General features: G+C 50.5%; 1 protein-coding gene across 1 annotated transcript in view; it reads left to right on the top strand.

Annotated features, from left to right (window-relative positions):
* The first annotated feature begins 423 nt into the window (after window positions 1-423).
* LOC131204986 (uncharacterized) overlaps window positions 424-14,946 on the top strand; it is a 218,388-nt gene continuing 203,865 nt past the window's right edge. The window contains exons 1-2 of the mRNA XM_058196728.1: window positions 424-484; window positions 599-768. Of these exons, the coding sequence (XP_058052711.1) occupies window positions 424-484; window positions 599-768 (231 nt within the window). The remainder of the gene's footprint in view (window positions 485-598; window positions 769-14,946) is intronic.

Here is a 14,946-nt window from a genome sequence, read left to right as displayed (position 1 = left end):
TTTAAAGTGACAGCGTTCCCCCCCACTTCTTCTTTGCCAAGCGATCTCCTGGCTGAGAAGCGAGCTGATCAGTTGGGAGGCTTCTTGGCTTCTCAATTTAAAGGGACAGTGTCTTTTTTTCCCCCCCTCTTCTTGGACAAGTGAGTCTTGATTTTTTCCTTCTAGCCGATCAGCTGGGAGTCGGAGGCAGCAATAGATTGGGAGCGGGGCCAGGCAGAATTTTTACTACAGGTTCTCCGAACTACTCAAAATGTTTACTACCAGTTCTTGCAAACTGGGGAGAACCGGTAGCAACCCACTACTGGTCAAGGCCAGGCCGTTCCTGACCCACTAAGCCTCCCTCCTTCTGCAGCTTCTGGATCTATGTTGGCCCCCCACAATTGGCTCTTCTCCTTCCAATTGGCTCTTTGGGGAACCTTGAAGATGGTTCGGTGGCACTTATTCACATCTTGGCGAGTGGGGAGGGAGAATATTAGAGTGCAAGGTTTGCCGAGGGCCTCGCTGTGAAGATGCCTCATGGCCAGCTCTGTCAACCAGAAAAATCTTTCATCTGGAGAAGAGCTAAAACTTTGCTGAGCACCTGCCTCTCCTTCCCCAGATGTCCCCAGAACAGAGACCATTGGGAAGAAGAAGATCCTCTTCACCAAGATTGACATCAAAAAGGAAGAGAACGTGCCACGTCAGGCTGCCTGCCGTAAACGGGACCGGCAGAGGAGCCTGAAATTGTGGGAAGAGGTCCAGGAGAAGATGGAGAAGACGGAACAACCAGTAGGTTCCCCTTGGAATTAGAGGGCCCCATAGCTCAGCTTTTCTCTCAGGTTTGAACCCCAGTCTCAATGAAGAGATTGAGGTCTGGGAGCATGTGCTTGCCTGCCCTAGCCAATCAGGCCCAGCTGCTACAAGACCTCAGCTGCTGCTTCAGGACCTCACCCACTGCTCCCAGACCTCATGTGCTTGCATGCCTTAGCTAATTGGGCCCAGCTGCTTCCAGACTTCAGCTGCTGCTCCCGGACCTCACCAGTATGCCTCCCATCACTTATTGGGCCTAGTTACTTCCAGACTTCGCTCGCCTGTTGTCACCGATCGTGTCCAGGCGAGTGGCGATGGCAAGCAAGTGAGGGAGCATCACACAGTCCCTGTACTCACAGCTACTTCACCAATAGGCGACAGGAGGCAAGTGGTTGAGGTCTGAGAGCAGTGCATCAATTCTGAGATCAGCAGATGATGACTGGGAGCAGAGAGTGAGATCCGGGAGCAGCAAGTGAAGTCTGGAAGTAACTGGGCCCAATAAGTGATGGGAGGCATCCTGGTGAGGTCCAGGAACAGTAGCTGATATCCAGGAGCAGCAGCTGAGGTCTTGAAGTAGCTGGGATCAATTGGCTAAGGCAGGCAAGCACGTGAGGTCCGGGAGCAGCAGGTGAGTTCTGGGAACAGCAGATGATGACTGGGAGCAGTAAGTGATGTCTGGGAGCAGTTCACTCTGGGTCTCATCTTCTGCTCCCCAACCTTACCTGGTGCTCCTGGACCTCACCTGCTTGCCTGCTGTCACCGATCGGGCCCAGCTGCATCCACTCCTCACCTACTGCTCCAGGAACTCAGCCACTGGTCCTGAATCTCACCTGCTTCCCTTCTGTTGCCAATTGGGCCAAGATGTTTCCAAACCTCACCTACTGCTTACGGACCTCACCTGCTGCTCTTAGACTTCACCCACTGCTTCCAGAGCTCACCCACTAGCCTGCCATTGGCAAATGGGCCCAGCTGCTTCCAGACCTTGTGTGCTGCTTCTAGAACTTGCCTGGTGCTTCTGGACCTCACCTTCTTTTCCCGGGCCTCATCTGCTGCATCTGGACCTCGCCTGCTGCTTTCGGACCTCGCTCGCTGCTCATTGACCTCATCCACTTGCTTGCCATCAGCAACTGGGCCAAGCTGCTCCCAGACCTTGCCTGCTACTTCTGGACCTCACCAGTGGCTCTCGGACTTCATCTGCTGCTCTCGGACATCACTCTTTCCTAACATTGCCTATTGGGCCCAGCTGTTACCAGACTTTGCCTGCAGTTTCTGGACTTCACCTGCTGCTCATGGACCTCACCTAATTATCTGCCATCAGCAATTGGGCCAAGCTGCTTCCAGACATCACCTGCTGCTTCTGGACCTCACCAGTGGCTCCCAGACCTCATCCACTGCTTTCGGACATCATTCTTTCTGGCCATTGGGCCAAGATGCTATCGAACTCTGCCTGCTGCCTCTGGACCTCGCCTGCTGTTCATGGACCTCATCCACTTGCCTGCGATCAGCAATTGGGCCAAGCTTCTTTATGACTTCTCCTGTTGTTCCCAGACCTCAACCGCTTCTCCTGGACCTCATCTTCTTGCCTTTCATTGCCGATTGTGCCTAGCTGCTGCCAGACCTTACATGCTGCTTCTAGAACTCACCTGGTGCTTCTGGACCTCACCCTCTTTTCCTGGGCCTCATCTGCTGCATCTGGACCTCGCCTTCTGCTTTTGGACCTCGCTCGCTGCTCATGGATCTTGTTGTGACCTAGGTTCCTGGACTCGGACTCCTGGAGTCGGATGATTCAGAAAGTGAGGGAGAAGACCTGGCAAGGCCTGCTTCTCTTAGGCCCTCTCCCTCCCTGGCACCCACCCAAAGGGAGGAGGAGGGGCCGGCAAGGTCTGATTCTCCCAGGCCTTCATCTGATTTGGCAACGCCCCAAGAACGGTTTTGGAGTGATACAAGACTGCATGACGCGCGACCGGCGCAGAGGAAGCGTTGGGACAAAGCCAAAGAATGATGGTCATGCAGTGACATCTGCAGAGACTATAAAGAGGAGGCGGAACTTCCTGGTTTTTTGTCTTGGACAAAGCAGTGAATTTGCACGGGCAAACTGTATCAATGGAGGGAAGAATATATTCGTGAGTAACTCTGGCCTTATCTATAATTTCCTCGTTATCTCCAGAGACTTGGCAGGCCCGTGGGTAGACGTGGCCAGAACATTTATCTATGTAAATAAATTAGAAAAGGAGACCTTTGACTGACTCTTTGTTGGGAGTAGTTCATCATGAATGGATTAGAATAGTTTGCTAATTAGACATAGTTTAAAATATTAAGGTTCTTCTGCGCGTGCGCAAGGATGGTGGCGATTTAATCTTCATGGAGACGGCAGGCAGGGTTTTCCTGGGCCGAGTTTTTAGATGCGCCGATTGCTGAGCTGCTTGAGCCCTCCGCCTCGTATTCTATCATGCCGGCAACCGAGGGAGAGCCTTTTGGGCCTCGTTGGTTCCTCGGATGCCGAGAACGGGGCTGGAGTTTCGGGCGGCAGTGGATGGCGGCAGCCATTTTGGGGGGCATGGAATGGCGTTCTCTGAAGACGGTCTGGCCTGATTGCTGCTTGCTAACCGCGTAGGTCTTCGGCGTGCTGCTTACTAGCCATGTAGGACATCTGCGGCTAGAATTTTCGCTGCATTTGACATCAGCTGCATGGGACACCGGCTTACTAGCCGCATAGGACATTGGCGGCTAGAATTTTTGCCGCATTTGACATCAGCGGCATGGGTCACCGGCGGCTTTAGCAGGCAGAATTTTTTGCCGCATATGACAGCAGCGGCATTAAGGGGCGGAACTTCTATTAGCCCGATTACCAGCCGTTCCTCTGCCTGGTTTCCGATTGTAATTTGGCTCCTGGCTTTAGACAAACTCAGCAATCGGCGCTCCGGACCGCGATTTACAGCAGTGGCCCACCGGCGGCCTGTTCTTTGATTAGGTTGGCCTAATAGTATTGGTCTGCGTGAGTTTCCCCTTTTGTACTTTTCTGATATTTTGGACCTTCTGGATTCTGTCCGATCTTCCTTGAACCTTTGGGCCTTGATGGGTCTTGCGGCCATTTTATGGCACAAGGCAGCATTCCGGCCTGGTCTGGCCTGATTCCCTGGCCGCATTTACCATCAGCGGCATCAGTGGTGGGGCCTGACTGTCGGCCGTGATAGTCATCGGCTGTTTCCCGGCCTAAATTTCTGGTCATGGCTCGACTCTTGGCCGCGTCTTTCATCGTTCAGCTTCGGGATAGTCTGGATCAAAATTGGGTGGATCCAGATGAGAGGTCAGAGAGCTGTCTTGTTGAGACTGGTTGGGATGAGTTTGACCCTGTGGCTCCCGAGGACATGGACAGGTTATTGGGGAGGTTGAATGCCACTACATGTTTACTAGACCCGTGCCCCTCCTGGTTGGTACTGGCCACACAGGAGGTGACACGAGGCTGGCTCCAGGGGATTACTAATGCTTCTTTGTTGGAGGGGGTCTTCCCTGCCGCCTTGAAAGAGGCGGTGGTGAGACCTCTCCTCAAGAAGCCTTCCCTGGACCCAGCTGTTTTAGGTAACTATCGTCCGGTTTCCAACCTTCGCTTTGTGGCGAAGGTTGTAGAGAGTGTGGTGACACGTCAATTACCCCAGTACCTGGATGAAACTGTCTATCTAGACCCGTTCCAGTCTGGCTTCCGGCCCGGATACAGCACGGAGACGGCTTTGGTTGCGTTGGTTGATGATCTCTGGAGGGCCAGGGATATTCCTCTGCCTTGGTCCTATTAGACCTCTCAGCGGCTTTTGATACCATCGACCATGGTATCCTGCTGTGCCGGTTGGAGGGATTGGAAGTGGGAGGCACCGTTTATCGGTGGTTCTCCTCCTATCTCTCTGACCGGTCACAGACGGTGTTGACAGGAGGGCAGAAGTCGACCTCGAGACACCTCACTTGTGGGGTGCCACAGGGGTCGATTCTCTCGCCCCTCCTGTTCAACATCTATATGAAGCCGCTGGGTGAGATCATCAGTGGCTTCGGTGTGAGGTATCAACTGTACGCTGATGATACTCAGCTGTACTTTTCCACACCGGGCCACCCCAACAAAGCTGTCGAAGTGCTGTCCCGGTGTCTGGAGGCCGTACGGGTCTGGATGGGGAGAAACAGGCTCAAGCTCAATACCTCCAAGACAGAGTGGCTGTGGATGCCGGCACCCCGGTACAGTCAGCTGCAGCCATGGCTGACTGTTGGGGGCGAGTCACTGGCCCCAATGGAAAGGGTGCGTAACTTGGGTGTTCTCCTGGATGGACGGCTGTCTTTTGAAGACCATTTGACGGCCGTCTCTAGGAGAGCTTTTTACCAGGTTCGCCTGGTTCACCAGTTGCGCCCCTTCCTAGACCGGGATGCCCTATGCACAGTCACTCATGCTCTCGTGACATCTCGCCTGGTTTACTGCAATGCTCTCTACATGGGGCTTCCCTTGAGGAGCACCCGGAGGCTCCAGTTAGTCCAGAATGCGGCTGCGTGGGTGATAAGAGGGAGCCCCTCGTGGCTCCCATGTGACACCACTCCTGCACAGACTGCACTGGCTACCTGTGGCCTTCCGGGTGCGCTTCAAGGTTTTGGTAACCATCTTCAAAGCGCTCCATGGCTTAGGGCCGGGCTACTTACCGGACCGTCTGCTGCCACCGACTGCCTCCCACCGACCCGTGCGCTCTCACAGGGAGGGACTCCTTGAGGTGCCGTCCGCCAGGCAGTGCTGACTGGCGACACCCAGGGGAAGGGCCTTCTCTGTGGGGGCTCCCACTCTCTGGAATGAACTTCCCCTGGGACTCCATCAACTTCCCGACCTTTGAACCTTTCGCCGCGAGCTTAAGACACATCTATTTATTTGCGCAGGACTGGGCTAGGATTTTAATTTAATTTAGTTTTTAATGGGGTTTTATTATTTTAATTATAAATTTTAATTCGGCCTTATTCAATAAGTTTTTTAATTAGTGTTTTATCTTATTTATTTTTATTTATTTATTTTATTTTATTAAATTTCTATACCGCCCTTCTCCCGAAGGACTCAGGGCGGTGTACAGCCAGAATAAAAACACAGAATATATACAATTAAAAGAAATTAAAATGAACTATTACTATGTGGCCGATAATTAAAAGATTTTAAAATTTTAAATATTATTAAAACCCCAATTTAAAATCAACTATTTATGCCAGTCCTGCTTGAATAAATAAATATGTTTTAAGCTCACGACGAAAGGTCCGAAGATCAGGCACTTGACGTAAGCCGGGGGGAGTTCGTTCCAGAGTGTTGGTGCTCCCACAGAGAAGGCTCTACTCCTGGGGGCCGCCAGCCGACATTGTTTGGCGGACGGCACCCTGAGAAGGCCCTCTCTGTGAGAGCGTACGGGTCGATGGGAGGCATGGTAACAGCAGGCGGTCTCGTAAGTACCCGGGTCCTAAGCCATGGAGCGCTTTAAAGGTGGTAACCAGGATCTTGAAGCGCACCCGAAAGACTACAGGAAGCCAGTGCAGACTACGGAGCAGTGGTGTTATGTGGGAGCCACGAGCAGCTCCCATTACCACTCGCGCAGCTGCATTCTGGACTAACTGCAGCCTCCGGGTGCACCTCAAGGGCAGCCCCATGTAGAGAGCATTGCAATAATCTTGTATTTATATGTGTATATTTGTGTTTTAATAGGCTGTAAACCGCCCTGAGTCCCTTGGGAGATAGGGCGGTATAAAAATGTGATTAAATAAATAAATAAAATAAATAAATAAATAAATAAATAAATAAATCTGCGGCATTTTCTGGGGCATACTAATGACATTAGTGGAGGGAAGACATTATTGGTCCTTAATATCAATGACAATGACTATAATAACAACAATATCAGCAACGATACGACAGGGATGAAGCAGGCGGTGGGGATGGACTATGATCCAAGACTCGATGTTATGTGGCATTTATCCGGTGACTTTTTATGACATCTAGTGTCCTACGGAGTGTGATCTGCCCCAATTTTTTCCATCTTATATCGGGTCCTGAATTGGATTATTTTGTATCAATTGTAATATCTATACTGGCCAGGGATGACCCTTTCTCTGCTGTTATTTATAATTCCATGAGATATTCGCCTATTGAGCTCTTACGGCTGCGAGGTTCCCCCGCCTCGCAGGAATGACCCTCTGTTCTATCGAGGGCCTGCCTTAATGAAGGGTCTTGGGATCCAGAGAGGTGGCATGCGTCTAAGAAGAACCTTTGGAGGTTTTTAAATAGGTTTAAACAGGTTTTTAAATAAGGGTTCCATGGCTTAGGGCCTGGGTACTTTCGGGACCGCCTGCTGTTACCGCATGCCTCCCACCGACCCGTACGCTCTCACAGAGAGGGTCTTCTCAGGGTGCCGTCCGCCAAGCAATGTCGGCTGGCGGCCCCCAGGGGAAGGTCCTTCTCTGTGGGGCTCCCACACTCTGGAGCAGCTTCCCGGGTTTACGCCAAATACCTGACCTTGGGACCTTCCGCTGAACTGAAGACACATCTTTTCATTTGCTGGGCTGGCTAAATTTTATCGATTTTAAATTTTATCGATTTTAAATTTTTAATATTAATTTTAATGGGGTTTTAGTTTTATATATTTTAAAGTTTTTAGGCCAATTATAAAATAAGTTTTTAATTTGTATTTTAAATTGTATATTGTATTGTCTGTTTTACTTTTGGCTGTATACGCCCTGAGTCCTTCGGGAGAAGGCGGTATAAAATCAATTAATAATAATAATAATAATAATAATAATAATAATAATAATAATAATAATAATAATAATAATAATAATAATAATAAGGGGAGGAACAGGCGGTGGGGGAGAAACTCGTCGGGGAGGGAATGTCCAGTCCCTGCGCCTGTTCACAGCGTCACTCCATCTGGTCCGAAGGTGGGGGGGGAGGGGTGTGTTCCTGGTTTAGAGGGTCGTTCCATCTGTACGGTAAGTGGGAGAGGCAGATATGGCGGAAGCAAGGGGCTGTATCGATCTGTGGGAGCATATGTTCACTGTTTAAAAGCGATCACATGCTCCGGCCCCTCAGTCTTTACCCGTTCCCCGGACGGCCAAGATCCTCACAGCTTGGGCCTCCAGTTGGTGTTATGCAATGTGCGGTCCGTGGTCAATAAGGCCCCCTGATTTGTGATATTATTCAGGGGGAGTCCGCGGACTTTATGGGTATTACGGAGACCTGGTTGGGCACGGAAGGGGGTGTTCCCCTGGTTGAACTGTGCCCTCCGGGGTTCCTTGCATTCCATCAACCGAGAGCCCAAGGTAGGGGGGGTGGGGGGGTGGTTGTTATTAGGGAAAGTCTAGAGCCGAGGGAGTCCACTGTCCCTCAGATAGCCGGTTGTGAATCCCTCTTTGTGAGGTGGGGCCATAGGAATCAGACGGGCTTGTTGATCACGTACCTGGCTCCTTGCTGCGTGACTACAGCCCTTCCCGAGTTGTTGGAGGTGCTTGCCGGAGTGGCGGTTGAGACCCCCAGACTTATGGTCATGGGGGATTTCAACTTGTCATCGACCGGCTTCTCATTTTATTTATTTATTTATTTATTTATTAAATTTTTATACCGCCCTTCTCCCGAAGGACTCAGGGCGGTGTACAGCCAAAATAAAACAAAAATGTATACAATTTAAAACAACAATTAAAAAGAGCAAATTTTAAAGGCTGATTATTAAAATTTAAATTAAGTTAAAAATATTAAAAACCCAATTAAAATACATCACTAATTATGCCAGTCCCGCTTTAATGAATAAATATGTTTTGAGCTCACGACGGAAGGTCCAAGATCAGGCACTTGACGCAGGCCGGGGAAGTTCGTTCCAGGCGTCACTGCCCCCACAGAGAAGGCCCTACTCCTGGGGCCGCCAGCCGACACTGTTTGGCGGGACGGCACTGAGGAGACCCTCTGTGCGCACGGTGGGGGTGGGAGGCAAAGGGTAACAGCAGGCGGTCTCGTAAGTACCCGGTCCTAAGCCATGGAGCGCTTTTAAAGATAGTTACCAAAATCTTGAAGCGCACCAAAGACCACAGGAAGCCAGTGCAAGCTACGGAGCAGCGATGTCATGGGAGCCACGAGCGGCTCCGTTACTACTCGCGCAGCCGCATTCTGGACTAACTGCAGCCTCCGGTGCACCTCAAGCAGCCCCATGTAGAGAGCATTGCAATAATCCAGCCTAGACGTAACCAGAGCGTGAGTGACCGTGCATAAGGCATCCCGATCAAGGAAGGACGAACTGGCGAACCAGGCGAACCTGGTAAAGGCCCTCCTGGCGACGGCCGCCAGGTGTTCATCAAAAGACAGCCGTCCATCCAGGAGGCGCCCAGATGCGAACCACCTCCTTTGGGGCCACTAACTGCTTCAACAGTCAGCTGCGGATGCAGCTGACTGTACCGGGATGCCGGCATCCACAGCCACTCCGTCTTGGAGGGATTGAGCTTGAGTCTGTTTCTCCCCATCTCATTGACGGCGGCTCGGGAGTTCCAGGCTTCCATGACAGCCTTGGACCTGATTCAAGTAACTGATGGCCCTATGCACAGTGTGGGAGGCACACTGGACCTGATTTATATCTCTGGACAGTGGTTAAATGATCTGGAATTAGGAGATTTAGTAATACAACCTGTGTCATAGTCAGATCATTTTCTCCTTCGCCTGGACTTTCGGACCACTACCCACCACCGCAGGGAAACGGAACCAATGTGTTGGTTCCGTCCCAGGCGCCTGATGGACCCTGAGAGGTTCCTGACGGAGCTTGGGCCGTTTCCTGAGGATCTGGCCCACGGCACAGCTGAAGAACTAGTTGTAGCCTGGGAACAGGCCGCGGCTGGGGCTTTGGACCATGTCGTGCCTTTGTGGCCTCTGACCCGGTGTAGATCTCAACTGGCCCCTTGGTTCTCTGAGGGGCTGAGAGAGATGAAACACTGGAGAAGATGCCTAGAGAGTACCTGGAGGTCCAGCCGTTCCGAAGCTGACCGGACACTAGTTAGGTCTTATTCTAAGACCTACCTAGTGGCACTGAGGGAGGCGAAACATTCTTATGCTTCCACCCTCATTGCGTCAACAGATAACCGCCTGGCCGCCCTGTTTCGGGTGACACGCTCTATCCTTCATCAGGAGGGGTGGGATGACCCCTTGCAGGGACGTGCCAAGGAATTTAGTGGTTATCTATACGATAAAATCGTTCAGCTTCGGAATAGTTTGGACCAAAATTGTGATGATCCAAGTGAGAGGATGGAGACGTGTCTTGTTGAGGTTGTTTGGGATGAGTTTGACCCTGTGGCTCTCGAGGACGTGGACAGGTTATTGAGGAAGTTACATGCCACCACATGTTTACTAGACCCGTGTCCCTCCTGGTTGGTGCTGGGAATTACTAACGCTTCCTTGTTGGAAGGGGTTTTCCCCGCTGCCTTGAAAGAGGCGGTGGTGAGACCTCTCCTCAAGAAGCCTTCCCTGGACCCAGCTATTTTGGGAAATTATCATCCAGTCTCCAACCTTCGCTTTGTTGCGAAGGTTGTAGAGAGTGTGGTGGCATGGCAGCTACCCCAGTACCTGGATGAAGCTGTCTATCTAGACCCGTTCAAGTCCGGCTTCCGGTCCGGATATAGTATGGAGACAGCTTTGGTCGCGTTGGTGGATGACCTCTGGAGGGCCAGGGACAGGGGTGTTCCTCTGCCCTGGTCCCATTAGATCTCTCAGCGGCTTTTGATACCATTGACCATGGTATCTTGCTGCACCGGTTGGAGAGTTTAGGAGTGGGAGGCACCGTTTATCGGTGGTTCTCCTCCTATCTCTCTGACCGGTCGCAGACGGTGTTGACAGGGGGGCAGAGATCGACCGCGAGGCGCCTTACTTGTGGGGTGCCACAGGGGTCGATTCTCTCGCCTCTCCTGTTCAACATCTATATGAAGCCGCTGGGTGAGGTCATCAGTGGCTTTGGGGTGAGATACCAACTGTACGCTGACGACACGCAGCTGTACTTTTCCATCCCGGCCACCCCAAAGTGCTGTCCCGGTGCTTGGAAGCCATACAGGTCTGGATGGGGAGAAACAGGCTCAAGCTCAATCCCTCGAAGATGGAGTGGCTGTGGATGCCGGCACCCCGGTACAGTCAGCTGCAACCACAGCTGACTGTTGGGGGCGAGTCATTGGCCCCAATGGAAAGGGTGAGCAACTTGGGTGTTCTCCTGGATGGACGGCTGTCTTTTGAAGACCATTTGACGGTCGTCTCCAGGAGAGCTTTCCACCAGGTTCGCTTGGTTCGCCAGTTGCGCCCCTTCCTTGACCGGGATGCCTTATGCACGGTCACTCATGCTCTTGTCACCTCTCGCTTGGATTATTGCAATGCTCTCTACATGGGGCTCCCCTTGAAGTGCATTCGGAGGCTCGTTAGTTCAGAATGCAGCTGCGCGGGTGATAGAGGGAGCCACACATGGCTCCCATGTAACACCGCTCCTGCGCAGACTGCACTGGCTGCCTGTGGTCTTTCGGGTGCACTTTAAGGTCCTGGTTACTACCTTTAAAGCGCTCCATGGCTTAGGGCCTGGGTACTTACGGGACCGCCTGCATGCCTCCCACCGACCCAGCGCTGCACAGAGAGACTTCTCAGGGTGCTCCGCCAAGCAATGTCGGCTGGCGGCCCCAGGAAGATCCTTCTCTGTGGGGCTCCTACCCTGGAACAAACTCCCCTAGTTTGCGTCAATTGCCTGACCTTGGACCTTCATAACTGAAAACGTATTTATTTATTTGAGCGGGACTGGCTTAAACTTTTTAAATTTTTAATTTTTTAATTTTTTAATATTAATTTTAATTGGGGTTGTAATTTTATGAATTTAAGGGTTTTAGTCTAATCATTTTAAATTTTTTGGCCACTTATTGAATAAGTTTTTTAAGTCTCTGTTTTAATTGTACATTGTTATGGTTTTATGTTGGCTGTACACCGCCCTGAGTCCTTCAGGAGAAGGGCGGTATAAACATCTAATAAATAAAATAAATAAATAATTTATTTATTTATTTATTTATTTTATTTGATTTTTATACCGCCCTTCTCCCGAAGGACTCATCTAAACATATAATAAACGACAATACAATATACAAGTTTAAAATACGATTTAAAAACTTATTTAAATTAGCCCAGTGATTAAAATTTACCATACTAAAAACCCGTTTAAAATTAATAAATTTAACATTAAAATCCCAATTTAAGCCAGCCCCAGCGGATAAAAGATGAATCTTGAGTTGGCGACGAAATGTCCGAAGGTCAGGTATTTGGCGTAAACCGGGGAAGCTCGTTCAGGTGTGGAGCCCCACAGAAGGCCCTTCCTGGGGCCAGCCGACATTGTTTGGCGGCGGCACCTGAGAAGTCCTCTCTATGGGGCGTCACGGGTCGTGGGAGGCATGTGGTAACAGCAGGCGGTCCCGTAAGTACCCAGGTCCTAAGCCATGGAGCGATTTAAAGGTCATAACCAACACCTTAAAGTGCACCCGAAGGCCACAGGCAGCCAGTGCAGTCTGCGCAGGAGCGGTGTTACATGGGAGCTGGCGTAGCTCCTCTATAACCCGCGCAGCTGCATTCTGGACTAACTGAAGCCTCCGAGCGCACTTCAAGGGGAGCCCCATGTAGAGAGCATTACAGTAATCCAAGCGAGAGGTAACGAGCGCATGAGTGACTGTGCATAAGGCATCCCGATCAAGGAAGGGGCGCAACTGCCGAACCAGGCGAACCTGGTGGAAGGCCCTCCTGAAGACGGCCGTCAAATGGTCTTCAAATGACAGCCGATCATCCAGGAGGACACCCAAGTTGCGCACCCTATCCTTTGGGGCCAGTAACTCGCCTCCAACAGCCAGCCGCGGCTGCAGCTGACTGAATCGGGGTGCCGGCATCCACAGCCACTCCGTCTTGGAGGGATTAAGCTTGAGCCTGTTTCTCCCCATCCAAATAATAATAAAATAAAGACAGATTATTAGCAAGATTGTATCATAATAATGAAAAATAGCAAACAAATTAAAAAAGTATAAAAAATGTAAATCATATTACTATATCACCCTACAATTTACCCCAATTAGATTAACACGTGGAAATGCCGAACAGAAGTATTCTATTCCAACAAAGGGCCTATTATAATATTTGAGGATTGCTGCATCTCTTTTTGCTACTATATCCCAGATTCTTTTTGGAGGATTCTTTTTAGCTTTAAATATTATGCCAATAATACCCATATTTTCTGATTTTAGACAACACAGTAATTGTGTAAATTCCCAGATCAGCTCTGAGGGCAGCAGCTGGAGTCCTTTTACCCACCCCAAGATCCTCCTCAGAGGCTGTGATGGGGTTGGTTCTGCTGGTGGTTTCTCTCTGAAGCCCCAAACATCAGATTGATATGAGAATATGGGGGAAAACTGGGCCTCAGATACTTTAATGATTGGGGCTGAGGAATAATTGGGCAGCTATGAGGTTTTCATTTAAGCCCCACTTTCACTCCTGCCCTTTCTCTAACTGAGCTCCTTTGATGATGAGGGAGCCATGATTCAGTCTCGGAGAAAACAACCCCAGGTAAGGAAAGGTGTTACTTGCTCTACTGGATTATCATCAAATAGGCATCTATGGCTGTGATGTTGTTTCCCTAAAGACCGTAACTTTTGAACTTGATTTATTATTTATCAAATAATTATTATGACAAAAGAATCCAAGTCTTCTTCACAGGGTATAGAATTGGATTGAACTAAGAGAGGAAAATAATCTAGAGTCCTTTCACCTTTTTTTCAGACCCCTTTTTGAATCTCTTTCACAAAATCGGACAAAGGAGAGAAGCCATGGAAATCAAAATTATTCAGGAAATTAGAGAAATTCCCCAATATAGGAATAAATGAAAAATAAACAAACAGAAAAGAAGGAGACTGTTAGAATGGAGGGAGTGCAACTCCATCACCCTGAATGATTTACAGTTCATGGAAAACAAACTGAAGAGAAGGAGCCACGTTAAAAAGCAACTTTACATGTGATATTTCATTTCCAGTGAGGACTATAGCAATGAGAAGGTCTCCTGGGCTGTGGTTGTTTTCCATCCAGCTGCTTAAAATTCAGTGGACTTTTCATTCTCAGCTTCCCAGAGACCTGGGAAGGGGGGATCCCATGTCCCATGTTCCCCTGCCAGCCTTTCCCATGCAGAGGCCAGGCAAGGGGGCTCTTGCAGGGAGGCCAGGCTGAGTGGGGAGCCCCTCTTGGGAGGAGGAAGCCGGGGAGCCTCGTGGTGGGGAAGGGAAGCAGAGCTGCAAAATCCCCCCCCAGGTTCCATCTTCTCAGTCCTGGGAATTTGGTGGGATTCAGGCGGTTCTCCCCAATTCGCTAGAACCGGTGATTAATTTTATGCGCAGTTCGGCTAACAGGCTGCATTGCCTCGGCCTGGCCCCGCCTCCTGCCCCACCTGGCCCCTCCCCTCCTGAGTGTCTCCCTCCCCAGAAAATGACCTGTCTCCAGATCCCGTGGATCACTTTGGCTCAGGCAGTGGGATTCCCTGCTGGTTCCCTCTCTCCGCAAAGGGATCGCAGAAAGGCTGCCTAGCCCTGAATGGGGCTTCCCAGGGGATTTAGGAATTGGGAGGGTCCAGGAAGAAGGAGGACCAATGAGAATTCTCCCTTCTGTAGCGTCATCAGTCTCTGGGCAAAGTTTCCCTTGACTCCGCCCACTGAAGGAGAGAGAGAGAGAGAGAGGAAGCCCCATTGGTTCTTCAGGCCAAGCTCGCCCCTCCCACTTTCTCCGCTTCTCTCTCTCTCCGCAGAACTGGCTCTCCTCCTTCAGGTAAAGCCTCAAAGGACTCTGCCCGGAGACCGATGACGCTCAAGCAGGGAGAATTCCCATTGGTGCTGCCGCTCGTTCTGGCCCCTCCCACCTCCAAAATCCTAGATCAAAGCTTCCTCCCCCCAATTCAGACCCCCAATTCCTCCTCTGGGGCTGGAAGCATCTGAATGGACACCAGGGGTGAAATTCAAACAATTTCCCTACTGCTTCTGTGGGCGTGGCAGGAGAAGGATTCTGTAAAATCTCCATTCCCACCCCACTCTGGGGTCAGCAGAGGTGGTATTTGCCGGTTCTCCAAACTGCTCAAAATTTCCACTACC

This window comes from Ahaetulla prasina, chromosome 11 (genome assembly GCF_028640845.1).
Source record: "Ahaetulla prasina isolate Xishuangbanna chromosome 11, ASM2864084v1, whole genome shotgun sequence".
In the NCBI taxonomy this organism is placed as follows: domain Eukaryota; kingdom Metazoa; phylum Chordata; class Lepidosauria; order Squamata; family Colubridae; genus Ahaetulla; species Ahaetulla prasina.
The sequence above is the reverse complement of the archived record's forward strand: the minus strand, read 5'-3'. Positions and strand labels throughout refer to the sequence as shown.